General features: G+C 52.5%; 8 protein-coding genes across 8 annotated transcripts; 3 read left to right on the forward strand and 5 right to left on the reverse strand.

Moving 5' to 3' along the window:
- Positions 1–507: 507 nt before the first annotated feature.
- LY79DRAFT_563477 (uncharacterized protein) lies at positions 508–1,529 on the reverse strand. The gene has a single exon (XM_060558556.1). It carries the CDS (start codon positions 1,453–1,455, stop codon positions 724–726), a length of 732 nt encoding a protein of 243 aa, XP_060410904.1. The 5' UTR covers positions 1,456–1,529; the 3' UTR covers positions 508–723.
- Positions 1,530–1,818: 289 nt separating this feature from the next.
- On the reverse strand, positions 1,819–2,490 carry LY79DRAFT_563478 (uncharacterized protein). The gene has a single exon (XM_060558557.1). It carries the CDS (start codon positions 2,362–2,364, stop codon positions 2,080–2,082), a length of 285 nt encoding a protein of 94 aa, XP_060410905.1. The 5' UTR covers positions 2,365–2,490; the 3' UTR covers positions 1,819–2,079.
- Positions 2,491–3,045: 555 nt separating this feature from the next.
- Positions 3,046–4,097, forward strand: LY79DRAFT_563480 (uncharacterized protein). Its single transcript, XM_060558558.1, has one exon. The coding sequence runs from the start codon at positions 3,455–3,457 to the stop codon at positions 3,881–3,883; it is 429 nt and encodes a 142-aa protein (XP_060410906.1). The 5' UTR covers positions 3,046–3,454; the 3' UTR covers positions 3,884–4,097.
- A 276-nt stretch (positions 4,098–4,373) lies between these two features.
- Positions 4,374–5,521, reverse strand: LY79DRAFT_335646 (uncharacterized protein). Its single transcript, XM_060552527.1, has 2 exons — positions 5,303–5,521; positions 4,374–5,235 (listed from the first exon to the last, which is right to left on the reverse strand). Exon 2 carries the CDS (start codon positions 5,133–5,135, stop codon positions 4,464–4,466), a length of 672 nt encoding a protein of 223 aa, XP_060410907.1. The 5' UTR covers positions 5,136–5,235; positions 5,303–5,521; the 3' UTR covers positions 4,374–4,463.
- On the reverse strand, positions 5,081–6,532 carry LY79DRAFT_335651 (chromo domain-containing protein). The gene is made up of 5 exons (XM_060552528.1): positions 5,973–6,532; positions 5,875–5,917; positions 5,742–5,821; positions 5,303–5,675; positions 5,081–5,235 (listed from the first exon to the last, which is right to left on the reverse strand). Exons 1-5 carry the CDS (start codon positions 6,269–6,271, stop codon positions 5,161–5,163), a joined length of 870 nt encoding a protein of 289 aa, XP_060410908.1. The 5' UTR covers positions 6,272–6,532; the 3' UTR covers positions 5,081–5,160.
- Positions 6,533–8,329: 1,797 nt separating this feature from the next.
- LY79DRAFT_563487 (uncharacterized protein) lies at positions 8,330–9,236 on the reverse strand. The gene has a single exon (XM_060558559.1). The coding sequence runs from the start codon at positions 9,096–9,098 to the stop codon at positions 8,577–8,579; it is 522 nt and encodes a 173-aa protein (XP_060410909.1). The 5' UTR covers positions 9,099–9,236; the 3' UTR covers positions 8,330–8,576.
- Positions 9,237–10,908: 1,672 nt separating this feature from the next.
- Positions 10,909–12,987, forward strand: LY79DRAFT_521986 (uncharacterized protein; the record flags this gene model as incomplete). The annotated part of the gene is made up of 2 exons (XM_060555406.1): positions 10,909–11,525; positions 11,583–12,987. 2 exons carry the CDS (start codon positions 10,909–10,911, stop codon positions 12,985–12,987), a joined length of 2,022 nt encoding a protein of 673 aa, XP_060410910.1.
- A 103-nt stretch (positions 12,988–13,090) lies between these two features.
- LY79DRAFT_335712 (uncharacterized protein) lies at positions 13,091–13,768 on the forward strand. The gene has a single exon (XM_060552529.1). It carries the CDS (start codon positions 13,194–13,196, stop codon positions 13,554–13,556), a length of 363 nt encoding a protein of 120 aa, XP_060410911.1. The 5' UTR covers positions 13,091–13,193; the 3' UTR covers positions 13,557–13,768.
- Positions 13,769–17,274: the final 3,506 nt, after the last annotated feature.

The following is a 17,274-nucleotide window of genomic DNA, read 5'->3' on the forward strand; positions in this document are numbered from 1 at the left end:
TAAATTTGGCGAGAGTGACAAATTGGCCGACGCGGTGGACGTGCCGTAACGCGTCGGTGGGGTTAAAGAGGTGATGAGGTACGTACCTCCCGTATCCACTGTGGGGGTAGTCTAGAGTAGCAGAGCGTCCTTCATCCAACGTTGCCTACCCTTAGGTAGGTATGTTCACTCAACCCACTCCAACTCGCCAGAGCATTCATGATGAACCGGAAGAGGGTTCTATGAATTCTTAAACATGGGGGCAGTGTGTCATTTTTTGGTCTTTAGTAGGTTCCAATGTCCTCAACGCCAATGCCGTTGAAACATGGCATAGCCGACAACTTACACATGTAAGGCGACCAAAATCGATAGGGTTAAAAGGCTGTCACTTTTGTTCATCTTCAAATCGCATACCTACCTCTCTGCCCGCCTGTTGGCCTTAGGCAATCTCCCTAGGGTGGATGTACTTTACACTGACGTAAGATAAGTCTTTCCATGACTTTTCTTTCACTACGGGCTAGTGGCCATCATGTAGGAACTATAGGGATAGCCAGGATATGTTTCAGTGTCTTTGGGCCGGCTCTCTGCTCAATTCTGTCATCATTGCCATCTCCCTCAGACTGCAAACCTGTCAAAGTCTGCCAATCATTTTGGTCATTCCTGCAGGTCCCACTTCTCCTCTCCCTTTGACCCTGACTGCCGCGGGCCTCATAATCACTGATCGCTCACCGTTGTCTCGGCGGGTCATGCCCATCCTGATCCACTCTCCAGCGATGCAAACCTGATACTCCTCCCCCTTCCCTCAAGAATATTCTCGTGGTCCAACTGTCTCTGCCGAATTTCGTGAGCCTTTTCTACCAGTGGGATCTTCCAGAGAGGAAGCTCGGCTGGGCTCATAGAAGCTCGATGACAGATATTTTGGATCTCATCTGCCTGTCTCATCGCGGCGGAAACGGCCGTGATATTCCGCTGAAGCTCTTCAACCTCTTGATCGAAGTAGGCGATGCGGCTCGTGACCCGTCCTCTCTGATAGAGCCATTCATGAGCCTGCCTTCTTGCCCTGGGACAGATTCCGTGCCACTCTTCGTCCTCGGGGGGTACATCCTGGCCGGCCATGAACATGGCATAGTCATAGGGCGCAATGGTCCACACCACACCGTCCAATGTTTCTCTGGCCTCCCTGAGTGCATTGATGGCGGCCTTACGCTCCCGCAGCTTCTTTCCAAGCTCATCCAACACGGTCTGAAGAACCTCGACCGTCGAGGGAGATTGCGAGAAGCGTAGAAGTTCTGCGGTCGGGGACTCGGTATCTGGGAAGTCGTTTTCGCAGATGTCGTCGACGGGGCCTATGTTCCCTGCTCTCGTGTCTCGTTCTGGGATTTCGGGCTTGTAATTGTTGTTGAGAAAGGCTACGTCGTCCGTGACATAACCAATAATACGTCCATTTTGACGCAGCATCCGGGTAAAGAACGGCATCTTGAGTGAATGATCTGGTGTTTTTGCATCCGTGTCAGGAATCAATTTCTCGCTGGCTCTGCTGTAACGCTTTGCTTGATGTCGATTTGATGTTCTGTGCCGAATGCTTCGTTTGAGTGGATTGTGCTTTCTTATATGTAAGACTGACTGGGGGTACTCCGATGAAGTCTTCACTTCTTGTGGTAGTGAATCATTCGAAAGCTCTAACTCTACAAGTGATTTAGTCCACGGGATGCGAAAATCATTAGTCACACAGGGTTTGGGGTGTAGAGAATGATGTAGAGTCAAACACGCTTGTCATCAGTGCCTACAGATGTTTGCGTTTGCACATCATTCTGCACCGACTGTCCTGTACAGTACTATGGTGGAACATCTCACTGAATCAGCGGAACCTCTTCCAAGCGTCTCCCAACGCCTGTTTAAAAATGGTTCTTTGGATATAGCGGCATATCAGCAGCAGACGTGCCCTTGGATTCTGAGGCAAACCAAGCACCACGCGCCATCCAGAGTCCGCAAACTCGCTTGGAAGATACTTCTCGTCTAGCTGATAAGTCATTATTACCACGAGACCTCCTTCAACTCCTAATCTGCCTCCCATGCCGGCTCCCCGTTCATAGTCTGGGATCAAATATTCTGGTCCTCCCTATCCTCGTTCTCCCGAGGCCGAACGTCGTCTCTGGACGCCCTGGCTGTCTCCTCACCTTCTTCCGCCATCACATCATCGTCGTAGTTGGTCGCACGTTCCAACATACTAGAAGTAACATTCGCGACTGACACTTGCATATTATTCACCGTTACTGCTACTGCGTCATGCGGGAATACTCCCTCCGAGGCGACCGTCTCCCCACTTTCTAGCCCGTTATTGGCGTCAGATGCGGCATGCTTCGTTTCATTGCCCACGATATCCATCTCACAGTCGTCTTGAAGCGTCTTGGTGACATGCAGCTGACAGTCGTATGCGTGTGGGTGGCTATTTGGTCTTGCGTTGACCTGGCATTTAAAGGGTATCCGTTGCAAGAAATATTGATATTTTGGTATTCGGGGATCTGAAATCATATTCGGGGCATGGTCTATACTTATATGCCCAACCGAACGCTTGGCGAGTCTTCATGAGTCGGCAAAGACTCTGGACATGGGCTCTGTCTTCTATTGACAGGCAACAAAGGGTGCGGCTCCTTCCGTTGACCGCTCCAGAATACAAGACAAGGCCGACCCGACACCCTGGCCTCCTTTTGCATTCCTAGCTATGAGCATAGACTAGCAGGCAGACACTATTTTCAGTGATGCCATTTCTGTGGCTGACGATGAGTACAGATATGCTGCCAATAGCCTGACATCGAGCCCTTGCAGCGGCTTGACCAATGAGATTGGTCATTGAGGTATGGCTGCCACTCCAAGAAACATGGCTAAAGGCATGTTTATGTACCAAGAGGGCCAAGGTTCAAGTAGGTAGCATATACTAAATGGATAGCCTTAATAGGCTGTCGTTGTTGACAAAGTTGTTGTTTGGCCCGCAAGTATTGGCGCTCAGAGGCCCAGATCATGAGGTTCTGATCTTGCTGCTTGAAATCCAATCAAAAGGAATAAGCGTGAGAAGAATGCCATGCATCATGCTTGGTGCGGTTTTTATTGTGCTCCCAGCCTCAAGGGCTTCGATTCTATGTATGCCGGGCTCTGTGAACCCTCCTCTCGTCTGTAAATACGCCGAGCCGATGCTCGGCCTGCCCGTTCCATGTCGAGTACCAACAATGGTCTCGACTTTGTTGACATCGTACACTCGTAGATATTTGTCGTGCAGTTGCTCTCAGTATCCTTTGTAACTCCGTCCAACATATGAAAACAAAATAAGATGCTGTGGAAAATGCCCAAACAGTTATGCCCAATAAATCATGTCTCATGTTCATTCCATTCCAGAGTTGTCATTTTCCCCTCCTCATTACATCTTTCTTCGTCCTGAATCATGCTGATCATATTCTTTTCGTTTTCAGCGGCTTCGTAGATGGCCGGCGCCCCTATTTGCAGCATAGCAGCGGTGTGCTGTAGATGCAGAAAGGGCGTAGCGCCCAAGACAGGATGCAGCGTGGCATTTCAGTGTAAATGCGGTGATAGCAGCGGTATCTGCAGCAAGCGACCAGTGACGCCAGGATCAATCGACAATCTCCTCGGAGCTGCTGCTACTCGACCCGGACGTTACGCTCATGCTCTGGCGCGCGGTGTGGACCAACCTATAGATGCCAAAGGCGACGAGGGCGAGCACGATGAAGAGAATGATGACGATGATGGCGATGACATCGTTTTGTTTGACCATGGTTGCGGTTGCAGTGCGAGGGCTTTCCCGTCACGATCTGACACCAGCGTGGAGGGCCTGAACGGGGAATGGAGGTGTGACGGGCGGTGTGGAACTGGTGTGGGGTGGTGTGTCTGCTGAGTACCGGTGGCTGGGAGGGAAGACGGGTGGAAGAGGTACGGAGCTCGAGCGGAGTCGCCGTGCGCCGAAGAATGTTCGGGTCTCGGGAGAAAAGTTGGGCTTCGGTAACGATTTTCAACGGTATGTCCAAGAGGAAAGGTTGATGAAAGGATTTGGTGTCGGCGGTTGGAATGGCGGTTGGATAAAGCGCCTTTTTTTTTTTTTTTTTTTTTTTTTTTTTTTTTTTTTGAATTCTCCAGTTGAATGGCTGATGTGCGTGAGTTGCCCAAGGTTCCCCGCGATTTACAAGATCGCAAGTACCAATATGTGATGTGTATTGAGTCTAAGGCGGATGTGGCGGAGGTTGAGTAGGTTGACCGAGACGGACGATGGGACTATTTTCTTCTTGAGGTCCGTGAGTTATAGATGGAAGCAGGCTATCAACGAGGAATATACCAGAGAAAAGGGAGAGCGGAGGACCAGAGGGCGAGGAATGCGATGCGGGCAGCTTCACGTTAAAAAGCAGCGTTGCCCCGCCACCAGCTTTACGGCCCAAGTCAACAGAAATGCGAGAGGCTGGTCGAGAAAAAGCGCGGCAACGCTACCACACCACACACGACACCCAGCCGCCTGCATAACAGGGGTCTCGAGCTGTTTTAGTGGGTCTTACCGGCTTTTTGACATCCTCACCCGTCACCCAACCTCGTGAGCTTCTCAGCTTGGTTGCCCCCCCACCGTTTTTCTTCTTCCGTGTATTCGTATGTACCTTTCCATACATATCTGAGTGCAAGGAGACTTTGTAGACGATCTTACGAGTGGTATCTGCATCGTGCCTGAACTCAGCACCCGACGACATCCATTCGGGATGGATCTTGTTCATGAATTCGTAACATGGCTTACGGCTGGCATGGGCCAGATCTTGATTCACCCATTGAATCACTGCCAGAGGAGCCCGGTTTCCTACTGTTATGTTGGTGATGGGAATACAGAAAAGGATCGCTTGGACCGAAAGACTGAGAGGGGAACCACAGCCTGTTTCCAGCAATAGGAAATCCGAATCCTGTGTTGTGTTTTTGTTAACTCGGGTAGATAGTAAGCTTAGTCGGAAAGTCATGAGCCTAAGTACGGAGTACAACTGAGGCCTTACTAGACCATCTTCAGAGAACCCCCGCAAGGTACGGAGACCTAAAAGCCCTAAAAACATCAAATGGCCTGGGTAACATTCCCCAAAAGCCCGCGACGATAACAAATGCATCATCAGCCTCAACCCCATTTCCCCTAAACGCTAAGCTTTTGTACTACACCTGGGCCTCCTCCGTGGGCTCGGGACCCGCCTTGATGATGCGAATGTGTCTTTCGTAGAATTGCAGCATCTTCAAATGTTCTGTAAGCATCTTTCTCGAAAAATTAAAGCGGGGACATTCGTAGCATGTGCCTTACCTTTTGGGGGCATCGCTTGTACACGACGTCCTTGGAGTGCTTAGTCTTCTGGCCGTTGCGCCAGTTCAGATAGATGATCAACGATCCAGATTCCTCGTCCTCACAGGCGTCAATGCTCTCGACCTCCTCTTCCCAGCTGCCGCTAGGTAAAGTCCAGGCTTTGCTCTTGGCCTCCTTTGCCGACGCAGGAGGGGTAGACTCAGCAGGGTGACCGTTTCGCTTGGACTTCTTGGTGGCTGCTGGTGGTGTGGCCGAAGATCCCGAAGGACGACCGCGCTTCTTTGTGGCCTTGGCCTTGGACTTCTCCTCAAACAGCGCTTCGCGCCCACCGAGCTTTCTCAGGTATTCCTCCAAGATCTCGGATGCGCCTTCCCTGTCAATGTGTTAGTATGCGACACAATGCCTCACCTACCTCCCTTTAGCGGATGTCGCAACCTACTTCAAGCTGTCTTCGGGCTCCCAGGTCTGGTCGGCCTTCTTCTCATAGCCTTCCCACTTGACGCGGAAGTTGACGGTACCCTACAAAACATGTTGGTAACTGAATAGCGCAGGGAAGCAAGAGGAGCGCCTACATCTTCGGCAACCTGATGATCAAGGATCTTCTCTACGACGAACCTGAAGCAATGTCAGCCCGACTGATTCGGCCAGGAAGTGACCTTGGAGAACACACTCGTCGGGCTCCAGATCCTCGTCCTCGTCCGCATCTTCATCGTTCTCGTCTTCGTCACTCTTCGCGATTGATTTGGCGGTGCCGCCATTCAAGTCGCCCTTAATCTCCGGGATATCCTCCTCTTCGTTCTTAGTCTCGAGGACGTCGTCTCGGTATTCGGCCGATCGGGACTTAGCACGCTTCTCTTTGAGGGGGATTGCGATTACGTCGCTCGTATCGGATTGTTCATCGTCACTGATGGCTGCAGAAGTGATCAGCTTCTTGGGTCCTTTTTGTTTGTACGTCTTTGGGCGCGGCATTTTGGCGGTTGGGGGAGGATTGGCGCGATTGTCGTGATATCAAATGTGTTGCAGCAACCAGGCGCGCTCTGGTTACAAAGCAGAGTAGGGTTGAAGGTGAGAAGATGAGAAGCTTACCGGGCGGCATCGTAAGTGATACTTCTTGTCTGTTTAGGCAGGTGCTTGCGTGAAGCTAAATACAATGAACGTATAATATTATCCGTTGATTGAAGTTGCGCAAAGCGAAAAACGGCAGGAAGCAGCGACGCGGTTCCAGACAGTACAAGCGCAACTACGGGAAACAGCCCCAATTCACCACTAATATGGGCGGCTTGTAGCGCGTCCGGTATCACGTGATCGGCGCGCTCCGTCCCCGCTGTTTTTCCGGGTACTGGTAGGTACAAAGGGCGTGCCCAAGAGCTTGTGCGGAGCCCGAACCGGTGGACCAAGCTCCACCGTCCAATCAGCATGTGCGCCGATGCCTTTTTCCTTTTGTGGATAGATACTTACCTGCCTTACGTATGATAAGAAGTCAAAGATCACGAACAAGAAGCTTCGATGTTGTTTGGCGGATGTTCAAATGAACTGGGGCAGATCGCAACGGCAATCCATTCTCATTCGGACGGGCATCGTCTGGGAATATCGACAGAAACGGTCTCCTCTCCAGGGCTTCCCCAAATTGAAGCCGCCGCCGCCTTATTCAAATCCAATAACAACCTCACAATGACCATCATCCACGACATAAAGTTATGGAGCATCTTTAGCAGCTGGCGATGATGTTTCACAAATAACTGCGGAACCAGACGCCTCCTAATCATTCAACCCGCGACATCTGTCAAATTCAGAACTTATGACCCACAGTAACCTCAATTTCTTGGAAAGACAGTTTCCGGATCCTGAGTCGACTGTGACGCTTCAACCAACGGGAACATCTCTCGTCATGCATGAAGCTGCAGAAGCGTAATGAGCATCTCACCAAAAGTCTCTGCAGCGCAAAAGGGGGCAGTGGTTTGCTCCCTCTCAAGTTGAATCGACACTACGGACTATCCTCAATGAGGCTTAGGCAAGAGCGCTCGCAGCATGAGTTTCACCTGCACACGTGGCGGGCGACTGTCCGGCATCATGAATGGCGAGAACCATGGTCCAGGCAGTAGCTCTAAGGTGATATCCTGGAGCTGCAGGACAGGCCAGCATGCGCCTGCTGCTTTGGGACGTGGACAAGCGCGTCGGGACACTGGAGTAACGGCTCCAGCTGGCTGTTGAAGAAGGAGTGAGAAAGTATCAGTGTCGTGCAGGTTCTGACGTTGGGTTGCAGATGATGCCCCTAATGGGGTCAGTACTGTACGGTCCAGACAGGGCTAACCCAAGATGTTGCCGCTGCAGAAGGTGTCTCTTCGGGGCTGGATACTGTCCCTGGGACAAACACGGGGAGAAAGGGGGGGAAACGAAACAGCAGGCAAACAATAGGCAGTCCGCAAGCTTTCGCGCAGCCAGTCAATCGTGGTTTAAGTGTATGTTGCGGATGCGCAATATTTAATAGGTATGAGACGAAACCTGCCAGCTAGCTAAGTACGACCGACTCTGTTGGCACCACTGGCACCAGGCCCTTCACCTACTCCCCCTGGGTGATCTCCCGGAAGCCCTCCCCCACCCCTGCCTGAACAACGAGATCGAACACACACAAGTCAGCAGTGTGGGTCCAGGAACCCAAAGAAACAAACCGGGAACGCCTGCCCGCGCCCCAGGTTGTCAGCCAGTCGGGCCAACCCGGCAAGTTAAAAGCAAGATGTTAGTCTCACTTGCCCATCCATGGGTGGGTTGGCAGCTCTCGGTAGGAACGACTTGCTGTCTTTGCCAATAGTACGATAACACAACCACAAGCTACGAGACGGGACGACGGAGAGCATGAAGTAATGAATACCATGTTCCACCTGCTGCAATCGCGGTGTTGTTTGCCACAATCGGACCAGTAACGCTTTGCCTTTTGCAGACTATGAGAAGATACAGGGCTGAGTCTCAGCATCACCGGAAGGCCGATCGAAGGTAAGTCCAGAGAAGGCAGCGGAATCAACGCCACAGTTTTTTTTTTTAGTTTTTTTTTTTTTTTTGGTGCTGGCTACGGGGCTACCTAGAGGTTGGCGCTAAGAGAATATGCGCGATAACTCAAACATACAAACATTGGTTAGTTCGACAACGTGGCATTGTGAATTTGAAAGGAATCATGGTATCCTGGAAAAAGCCACGAGCACTCGGGCATCGTAGCAAAACGCTCAGCTCATACTTCTAATTAGGTCAAAATCAGTACTGCGCTAAAGTTTCACTGCCCTCAATCTTTTGTCGGGACACGTCCAATGGTCATTAAACAATAATACGTGAGTGCGTGCCCTTTCTGTTCGAATGAGTCTGGTAGATGGAGCTCCGCCAGGTCCCGGATTACCCCCTTCCGAGGTGGGCTCGAGTCATAGACTTTATCCAGGCTATCCGACACGTAATTTGGGCTCAATGAGGCAGCTCGACAGGGTTGAAAAGGTGTTTGTCGTTTGGGCTCGGCATGTTGGTGTGTCCACCCAAGCATCCTGAGGGGGAGAAGACCATACCAAGGACGAAAATGCTCGGGCGAAGCTTCCTTAAATAAAAAGTTCCCTGTGCACCCCTCCCCCAAGGGACCCCCGGCGGCGCTAGGCCGGTGAAAGTGATGCACAGGGCGGTACCGGGTTGTTCCTCTCGTTCCGCGGGCTAGATTGGCAGCACTAAGCAACATGTGAGAGAGAGAAGGTTGGAATGGGGGAGAAGGACTGTGGGCGGAATTGCCTTGACGTTCTGTGAACCGAACCGAACTTGAACACATTACGTGCTGGGCGGGTTTAGGGACGTCTTGATAGGCGGTTGGAGAGGTGTCGAGTTAGGCTTTGGGGTCTTGGGAGATGGGCACTGCGCAACAGAGGAGCTGCTTGTGGTTGGGGTTGGGGAAACTGTGGCTGAGCCAGGTAACCTCGTAAGGGAAGGCAAAAAGGGAAACGAAGGGAGGCAACTATTGAGTATCTATACCTACCTACCTGCCTGCCTGCCTGCCTGCCTGCCTGCCTTAGGTACCTGTATACGTACTACCTGTATCTGTATATGAGGAACTGCTATGAAGGAACGATGAGGGGTGTGCTGTTGATGAACACAAGGTCCAGGCTACGAGATGCTCCTGAACATGGTTCGATGGCCCACCATCACCGATGGTTTGAATACGTCTTGATAGTAGTTAGTTGACCCCAGGCCGACATGCAGTGAGTGCGCAGGTACTTTTGCGATTGGGAACCCCGGTTCAGCAAAATGTTTCCTGTGCTTTGTTGGCTGCTCAGTTCTTACATACCTACCTAGGTACTTAATATGAAGCTCAACTTGGGGTTCCCCCTATTCTCTTGCACGCGCACTATTGGCTACGACTACAGTTAGCTGGCGGGTGCAATGCATTGCGGTGGACACTACGGGTAGGCACCCCCACCATAGCAGCAATCGCTATTAAAAGCCCATTCGTGTAGAGGTGGGACCGCTGTACGGCCCTGAGCTGGCCTTGGCCTGGGCTGTCCTTGGCTCCGTCTGTGCAGCCACTGGCAATCTGGGGAGCATGGGATGGGATGGGCCATGGATGGGAGTCGGCGGATGGGACCTATGGGATGAGGGCAAAAGGGGGAGGGGGGGGGGGGTGGGAGCTAGAGCAAGAGAGAGACAGAGAGAGACAGAGAGAGCTCCTGCTGCTCGTCGTCTTTTTTGGACTGTGGACCGTGGTGCTTGCTACCCCTGCCTGCTGTCTTCTCGTGCCTTACTAAAAGAATAAAAAAAAAATGCAATGATTAAATCCTGAGTGACATTTTTTTGCATCTTCCCCTTACTCTTCTGTACTTTACTTCACCACTGCCGTGTCATTCCTCATCTACATCCCCTTCGTCCCTCTTTTTTGTGTTTTTGTGTGTATGCAAAGAGGTCGAGAGACTGTGAGTGTCCACGGTTGAATTGAGAGAGCTGCACACCGGCGGGCGAGAGAGAACGGCGACAGAGAAGTGCTTCCTTAATACCAGGGATCCAACTGTACCTTCTCCTCCTTCTCCTACCACCACCACCACCACCACCACCGTTATTCTCCTATTTCGCCAACACACCTCGCTACCTCGACCGCCATTCGTACCGACGACCCCAACCCAAAAGCCCCATCCTCTCCATATACACGCACAGGGGTTGGGCCGCGTTCTGTTCGTACGAGGGCTGCTGCTGCTCCTCAACACCTTCCGCCGACCTCCTTCTCTTCGCACACTCGTTTGGCTCTTCAGCATCTAGTCCCTCATTTTATTACATTGCCCTCTTTTTATACCTCGTCTCCTTGCGTACCTACCTACCTAACACAGTCCTTCCCCATTTCCTATTCATTTCCTTGCTGTACCCTAACCTATTCAAAATTTGCTGCTTCTGCCGTCGACCATTCCCAATTCGACCCCTCTATACATATGAACCTCGATTACATAGCTCCCCTGGAGCAGCTGCAAGTCTTCTCGTCGAAGAAAACCTTGTAGCCTCCGAACCGATCTCCATTGCGTCCTCGACGTCGTCGATATATCCTCCGAACCACTCGTTGTCCCCCGCCCTCCCGTTGTAAACCCAAAACTCTCGGCGCCATGGCAGAAACTGCGAGCAACGCCGACTCGAGCCAGCAGAAGCTGAGCGCCCCCAAGGACAAGAACTGTCCCTATTGTGGTCAGGCCTTCACCTCCTCCTCTCTCGGCCGACACCTCGACCTCTACATCAAGGAAAAGAATCCCAAGCCCCCAGATGGAATCCACGACGTCGACGCTATCAGGCGTCTGCGAGGCGGCATCACGCGGAGACAGCCTAGGGGGTCGATGGGCACCAGAAATGCCTCGACCCCAGCCAGCACGCCGAGGCCTGCCCAGTCCAAGCGGGACGCTACGCAAGATGCCGAATCCCACAAGTCTCCAGCCTTGCCCAAGGACGGCCAATATGCCGTCGACTCGACACTGAGCAAGTACCCTTGGACCCCTTCTTGGGAGACCACCGGTGTCATCAACAATGCTCCTTCTAAAAACGGCGATGTTGCTACCTCCACCGATGGGGAGGGCAGCCAGAATGCAGGCAAGAGGCCGAGGCAAGTGAGCAAGCAGGTAATGCAAAAGGCTCAGTTCGATGTGAAGCACAAGCTTGCCGATGCGATGGATACCGCCCGCGCGGCGGAGCTCGCCCTCAGAGAGCTCTTGAGCTCTTGGAGAGCAGCCAAGTGAGCATCCCTCTGACATATGACAGGGAAGGCCCTGCATTGCTAACCTCGAATCAGGCAACACATCGACAACAACTCTATGCCTTTCGAATTTGACCCTCTTGCCCTCGACTTCCCTGCGTTGACACTGCAGTGCCTCGCCTCGCCGCCTACTCTCTTCTCCTCCACACAGCATCCTACCTCCACCTCTTGGTCCGTCCAATCACCTGGGCAAAGAGAATATGACGCGCTCAGGGCCTTCTTTAGAGAAGAGTTTAGTAACTGGAAGGTCACTTGTGCCACTGCTACTACGGCAGTGATGGAGGACCTAACATACCCCCCCCGCGAGAGTCTCGTCCGAGATACCCGTGACGCCGTGAAGAAGGCCGAAAAGTCGGCGGAAACTCTTGAGAAGCAGGTCAATGAGCACTTGCAATCGGCCTTTGCTGTTTGGACCTCTTTGCCTGTTCAGCGGCGAAATGAACTATGGCTACTGGAGATGGCAAGGAGTGTGGGTAGGAAGCAGACCGAGATTGACAAGATGAAGGACGAACAGCACAGACTGCAGCAGGAGAACGCCAACTTAAAATCTCAGATTGACCAGCTGAATCGTCTACAACAGCCACGAGAATTCAAACTGTTTTCTCCGGCTACAATTCCCCTGGAGCGACAGCTCTTGACCCACGTGTTGGAAGCAGGGGTCAAGAGCGGTGGCCGCGGCGTAGGTTTGCGGCTCGAGGACCGACAAATGGATCTCAACGACGTTGTCGTAAGGGCCATTGAACGGTGGAAGACGGTCATCAGCATGAATCGTGTCGCCAACAATGGCATGAATGCTCAAAAGACTTTGGATCAAACAAACAGCAACACACCGACCCCGACCCCGACTCCGACCCCTCAACAACAACAAAACCTACAGCAGCAGCAGCAACAGCAGCAGCAACAGCAGCAGCAACAGCAACAACAGGCGCAGTCGTTGCAACAACAGCAGCATCAGCAACAACTTCAACAGCAACAAGTGCAACAGTTTCCGAGCCCCGATCAGCAACAATCAACGACGAGCACCACTGGCCATAGTGACCCAGCCGCGTCGATTAGCGGCCCTCCTTCAATCGACGATGCTAGCGACCAAGATGCCGACGGGGATGCTGATGGGGACGCCGACGGAGACGCTGACGCCGACGCCGAGATGGAGGACGATGACAGTTTTGCTGTTATGGACACGCCCACCGTCAAACCCATGCCCCAGCAGCCAATCCAACGACAAGCCACCCTCGAGGTACCACGGACAAGGCAAGTGCAGCAGAGGGGTGCGAGTGATGCGCGGTTCATGATGCAGAATGGTAATCCAAATGCGAATCGGGGGGGAATCAACATGAGCAGGTCAATGCCGAATATGCAGGCAACGATGCAGAGCATGCACGGTGGTGACATGGGAATGGCTATGTCCCAGGTGAGAGGTGATCCAATGTACATGGATTGAAGGGACCCGTCAACTCGGGTGTCATTTGGGATAGAAAAAAGTTTGGGTCAGGGGGGAAACCAAAAAAAACAACAACGAAAAAGCAAAAGAGCTCCGGCAGGCTTTAGGCCGCAGCTCGTATTCAGGGCGATTGCCCACTGTATAACCTTACTTTACACGGTTACATCTCTTGAGGCATATAGTACGCGTACAAAGCGTCGCCGAGAATGGTGTTTCCGGACTTTTCTCTATGGTTTTCTAGTACAAATTCCGCCTATTGGATGCAACAGAAACCCCTTCCATTACTGCTCTTGTTCTCTCTTTTGCAGAACGTGAATCGCGGGACTTGTGCTGTCCTTTGCACGATACTGGCATCGATGGCCCGCTCCATACATCAGCCATCCATTTTGGGCTCAGTTGAGTTGGGGCCAATACCCGACTTATCCACAAGTTTAGATTACGGCTTGACATACGGATTCCGATATGGACTGGGACATTCGGACCCCCTTCCCCCCGGACCTGGAATGTCAAAATTACTCGGTGTCACCCTTCCACCGGTGACGCTACGCTACGGTGAAGAGGAGGAGTGAATTGGTGGTCATTAACTTCACCCTCCATCTGATGTGGGGTGCTTGCCTGGCTTCCCCTCCGCCAGAGGTCACTGTCCCAGGTTGAGGTAGCTTGGGTCGGGGAAATGGAAAACACGAGCGAGATGGGTAGCGAGCAAGCGTACCACTGCCCGCCGTGATGGACCCAGCATCTCGAAGACTTGGAAGAGTGTACGCAAACCGAATTTCTTGCTGCGAAAGCTCGGGAAAGCCTAGAGTTTGGTTGACGATGTGGGGCAGGGCAGTCAACGAAGCCTTTCCTCGCTTCCCTCCCGTCGTGGATACAACTCGGGTTCGGGCAGCTTCTCTACAGAGTCGCGAAAAACCAGAGGGGGCGACAACCCGAGTTATGCAGGATGGCCGCGTCTGTGCTCCCCAGGGCTGCGGCGGCTAATAGCCTGCTTTTTCATACTACCGCGCGGGCTGGGCTCCCTCCTGGAGCTGACCGGGAGCCCGGGAGGGGGGTGGGGTCGGTTCGGAGATGGAGACGACTTCGTTTAACTGGGAGCGCAATCTGCCGGGACCGCGGGAGACTCGCACTCTGTTGATTGTAAATTTTTCGTTGAACTCTGATGCGACGAGGGCGGCAAGTCAGAAAGGCTCTCATCTCATCTCCCGGGCGGGCCTCATTTATCGAGGTCGACCCCCTTGAAGAAGACAAAGGGTGGGGAGGGTTGTGGTCGTTCGTCACCGATCGCTCTTAGACGGCCCCAACTTGGACGGCGTCTCGCGCGCGGTTTTTAGACCTTTACTTGTTTTTTTGGGGGGTAACATTTTCTCTCCACCTTTCCCAAGGCCATCTCGGGGCCCCAATAGGCGACGGGGGGGAGGGGGGCGGTTCCTGGTCAGGCGGTGCGTCGTGGATCCGGGATTCGAAGCCGGGGAAATGTTCGAGAAGAAGACGGGCGGGCCAGTCACTGGGCTATTTCTAGAAGATTGGATGGGCGTGCGCGGAGCAAAAGGGCTGGGCAGGCGAGAAACAAGCGTTCGTGGCTAAGGCTGTGGGCGGATATGGCTTCAGGGGAAGGAGGGGGGGGTCATAGAACGGGGGTCAAAGAGAAGGGGGGGTTGAGGTACGATTGATGAGGTCACAGGGGCTGGAGATGAGAAGGAGATGATGGTTGCAACTATGAGGGGGATTGATTTCCGTTGTCACGGGCGATCGTCTATGGGTTCCAAGTGAAAGGGTCTCGGTAGTGATGGTGATGAACGGGTGACTAAGGGGTTTATGCCGGGTACGGGCCCCGCGAGTGGCTAAGCAGAACATAACGGCATTGGAACCAATGGTCCGATGTTGGTGATTTTGGTCGGTGTTATTAGAACATCACAATTCCGAGTTCTACACAGGGGCCCAATCGTCTTCCGGTGGTCAAGGAAGCCGTGATGTTCGCCGCTCCTTTCAACTCTGCCCCGAATTCTGCCCAGGGGCTCCCGAGGGTATCCCGTACCTTTGGTCGACATTTTCCCACCAGCCGTTGGCTCTCGACATATTGGAACCCTCTCCCGGGTTTCCACTGAGGATGCATCCGATGGTCCCTGTGGCGGTTTGCCGAAACAATACGAAACCCAAGACTGGAGGCAGGTTGGTGGTTAACAACAGCCGAAGGAGGCCGACTATGACTATGAAAAAGCCTGTAAAACAGTCCTTCTGAGTGCGGTCAGCAAATTTGTTGCTCAAGGTTTGCAGATCGTACGGGCCCGAAAGCCTCTGCATCTGTATGATGATGATGGCAGCAGTGGTTGGTCGAGTATCAAGGGATCCGTGCAATGGACTGCTGCAAAGAACAAACAGCAAACATGCCATGCTGAACCCACGTCCATTGGCGTGGCACACTTAGTTAAGCCCATTTGAGATGTGCAAGGCGCGCAAAAGAACCATGATATTGAAACCTGCATTGGTCCCTTCCCACTCTACTAAAAACCCCTCCTCTTTTTGATTGTGCCTTTGTGGCCCACAATCGGTCTTCCAACTAGTATTCTTAGGCCCCGAGAAGCCTCGAAACATTGCAAGAATCAGTCTTATACCCCTGGGCTGAACATAAAGGTGCCCGCTGGTTGGCGTATCAGTGGCATCTTTCTCTGGGCATGCCGTATCATGGGCTGCATATTGAGAGACGACGGGGAAGACGGGCCATGTATGGCACGGAGAGTATTTCTACAAGAGAAATGGCAGAATCTAGATGGAGCGACGCAATGTCTTTTTGGGGAATTGGGAAGGTTGGGGAAGGAATGGATTATGGTAGCTGTGTAGTTGTTTTGTCATTCAGCGAGGAGGCAAGCCGGATCTGCGGAACTAGAGCGGCGATATATGTAGTTGCTGCACTTATCATCTTGCCGAGAGGCCGAGCTGTTTACACCACGCATGGTGAAGCGGTTATTTTATCCATTTAGGCAGTCCTAGGCATACTCGTACGTTTGTCATACTTCCGTTTTCGTAGCCTGGCACTTTGTGGACCGGTTCCGAGGTGCCTGATCAGCACCTTGCACTGACTCCCACCATGGCGAATGGTTTGGTATTTTTCAGACTGTCAGTTTCTCAGCTGCTTTCCGCCGGCCCTAGTAAGAATGGCCCCAATGTCGAAACCTTGATGCCGGTGGTGTCAATGACCGACTAACAATCAATAGGTTGGCAACATTATGGCTTGAGCGGGCAGCCTGGTGTGGTTACTGACAAGACCCCTTGTGCGTTCAATTTGTTAGTCTGTTCCAAGCCTGTCACAGAATCACAGATTGCTCCAGAAAACGGCATTGCGCTGTCTTGTGCTCTTAAATGGTACGTTATTTATTTACCAGACTGGGCGGTTGTTCTGGCTTCGACTCATCTTTCAGGTTTACTTATAAGCTAGATATTAAATAAATCATCGCCCGCGGTCGCGAGGTCGCGATAGGAAAACAGGACACAATCTTCCACATAGTTATTCATGTAAAAGATTGTAGTTGATGACCGAACCCCCGCGAGAGGACCGGGTGATGTCTGTCAGTCGGCGAGATGGCGGGCCGAAAACCCACTGCGCTTGGAGCCCCAGATGCCGGAGCTTCGGCGGAGGAAAAGACGCAAAAACAGGCTCGGCAGCCCGGATGTTGCCATAACGGGGGCTTTCATTTCTGACCAGGGCAACTTGAAACAAGGGCGAGTGGAAGGCATGACGACAGGTGCCCGAGCTCTCGCGGACGACACGACACCCCTGCCAGCCGATGCGTCTGACATCGGCGTCGTATTCGTACACCGGTAACTGGGAGTGGTATAGAAATTGAAAACATGGACAAGTATAAGAAGAGAAGCAAAGGTGAGTTTGTTTCGGGATAGATCTGCTCCTGTTCGCATGAGGCCACATTATCGTTGGAAGCAGTGTTGAAGACAACAAGCACCGCATGCTATGCTGTAAGGATATGTCCTGGTAAGCAGAAGTCAATTGGTGGCGGCGGCGGTCTGTTCCGCATTCCGCGGTAACTTTCTGTTATGGCATTATGTACTCCGTACGGATACACTAGGCAGGAAGGACCACCCTCCATCACCCTCAATCCCCATCCCATGCCTCCTCCTCCATGCTCCGTGCCTCTCCAAATAGTCCCAGCGCCCAATTGCATGGCCCAGGGAACAAGACGTGGTTGTACGTTTCCGTCCGGTAGCAACAGACAGACGGGCATTCATTTGGGGAGGTACCGTCCATGTATCGTCGAGTTGGACACAGAACTCAGC

This window comes from Colletotrichum navitas, assembly GCF_030913465.1.
Source record: "Colletotrichum navitas strain CBS 125086 chromosome Unknown LY79scaffold_62, whole genome shotgun sequence".
Classification (NCBI taxonomy): Eukaryota; Fungi; Ascomycota; class Sordariomycetes; order Glomerellales; family Glomerellaceae; genus Colletotrichum; species Colletotrichum navitas.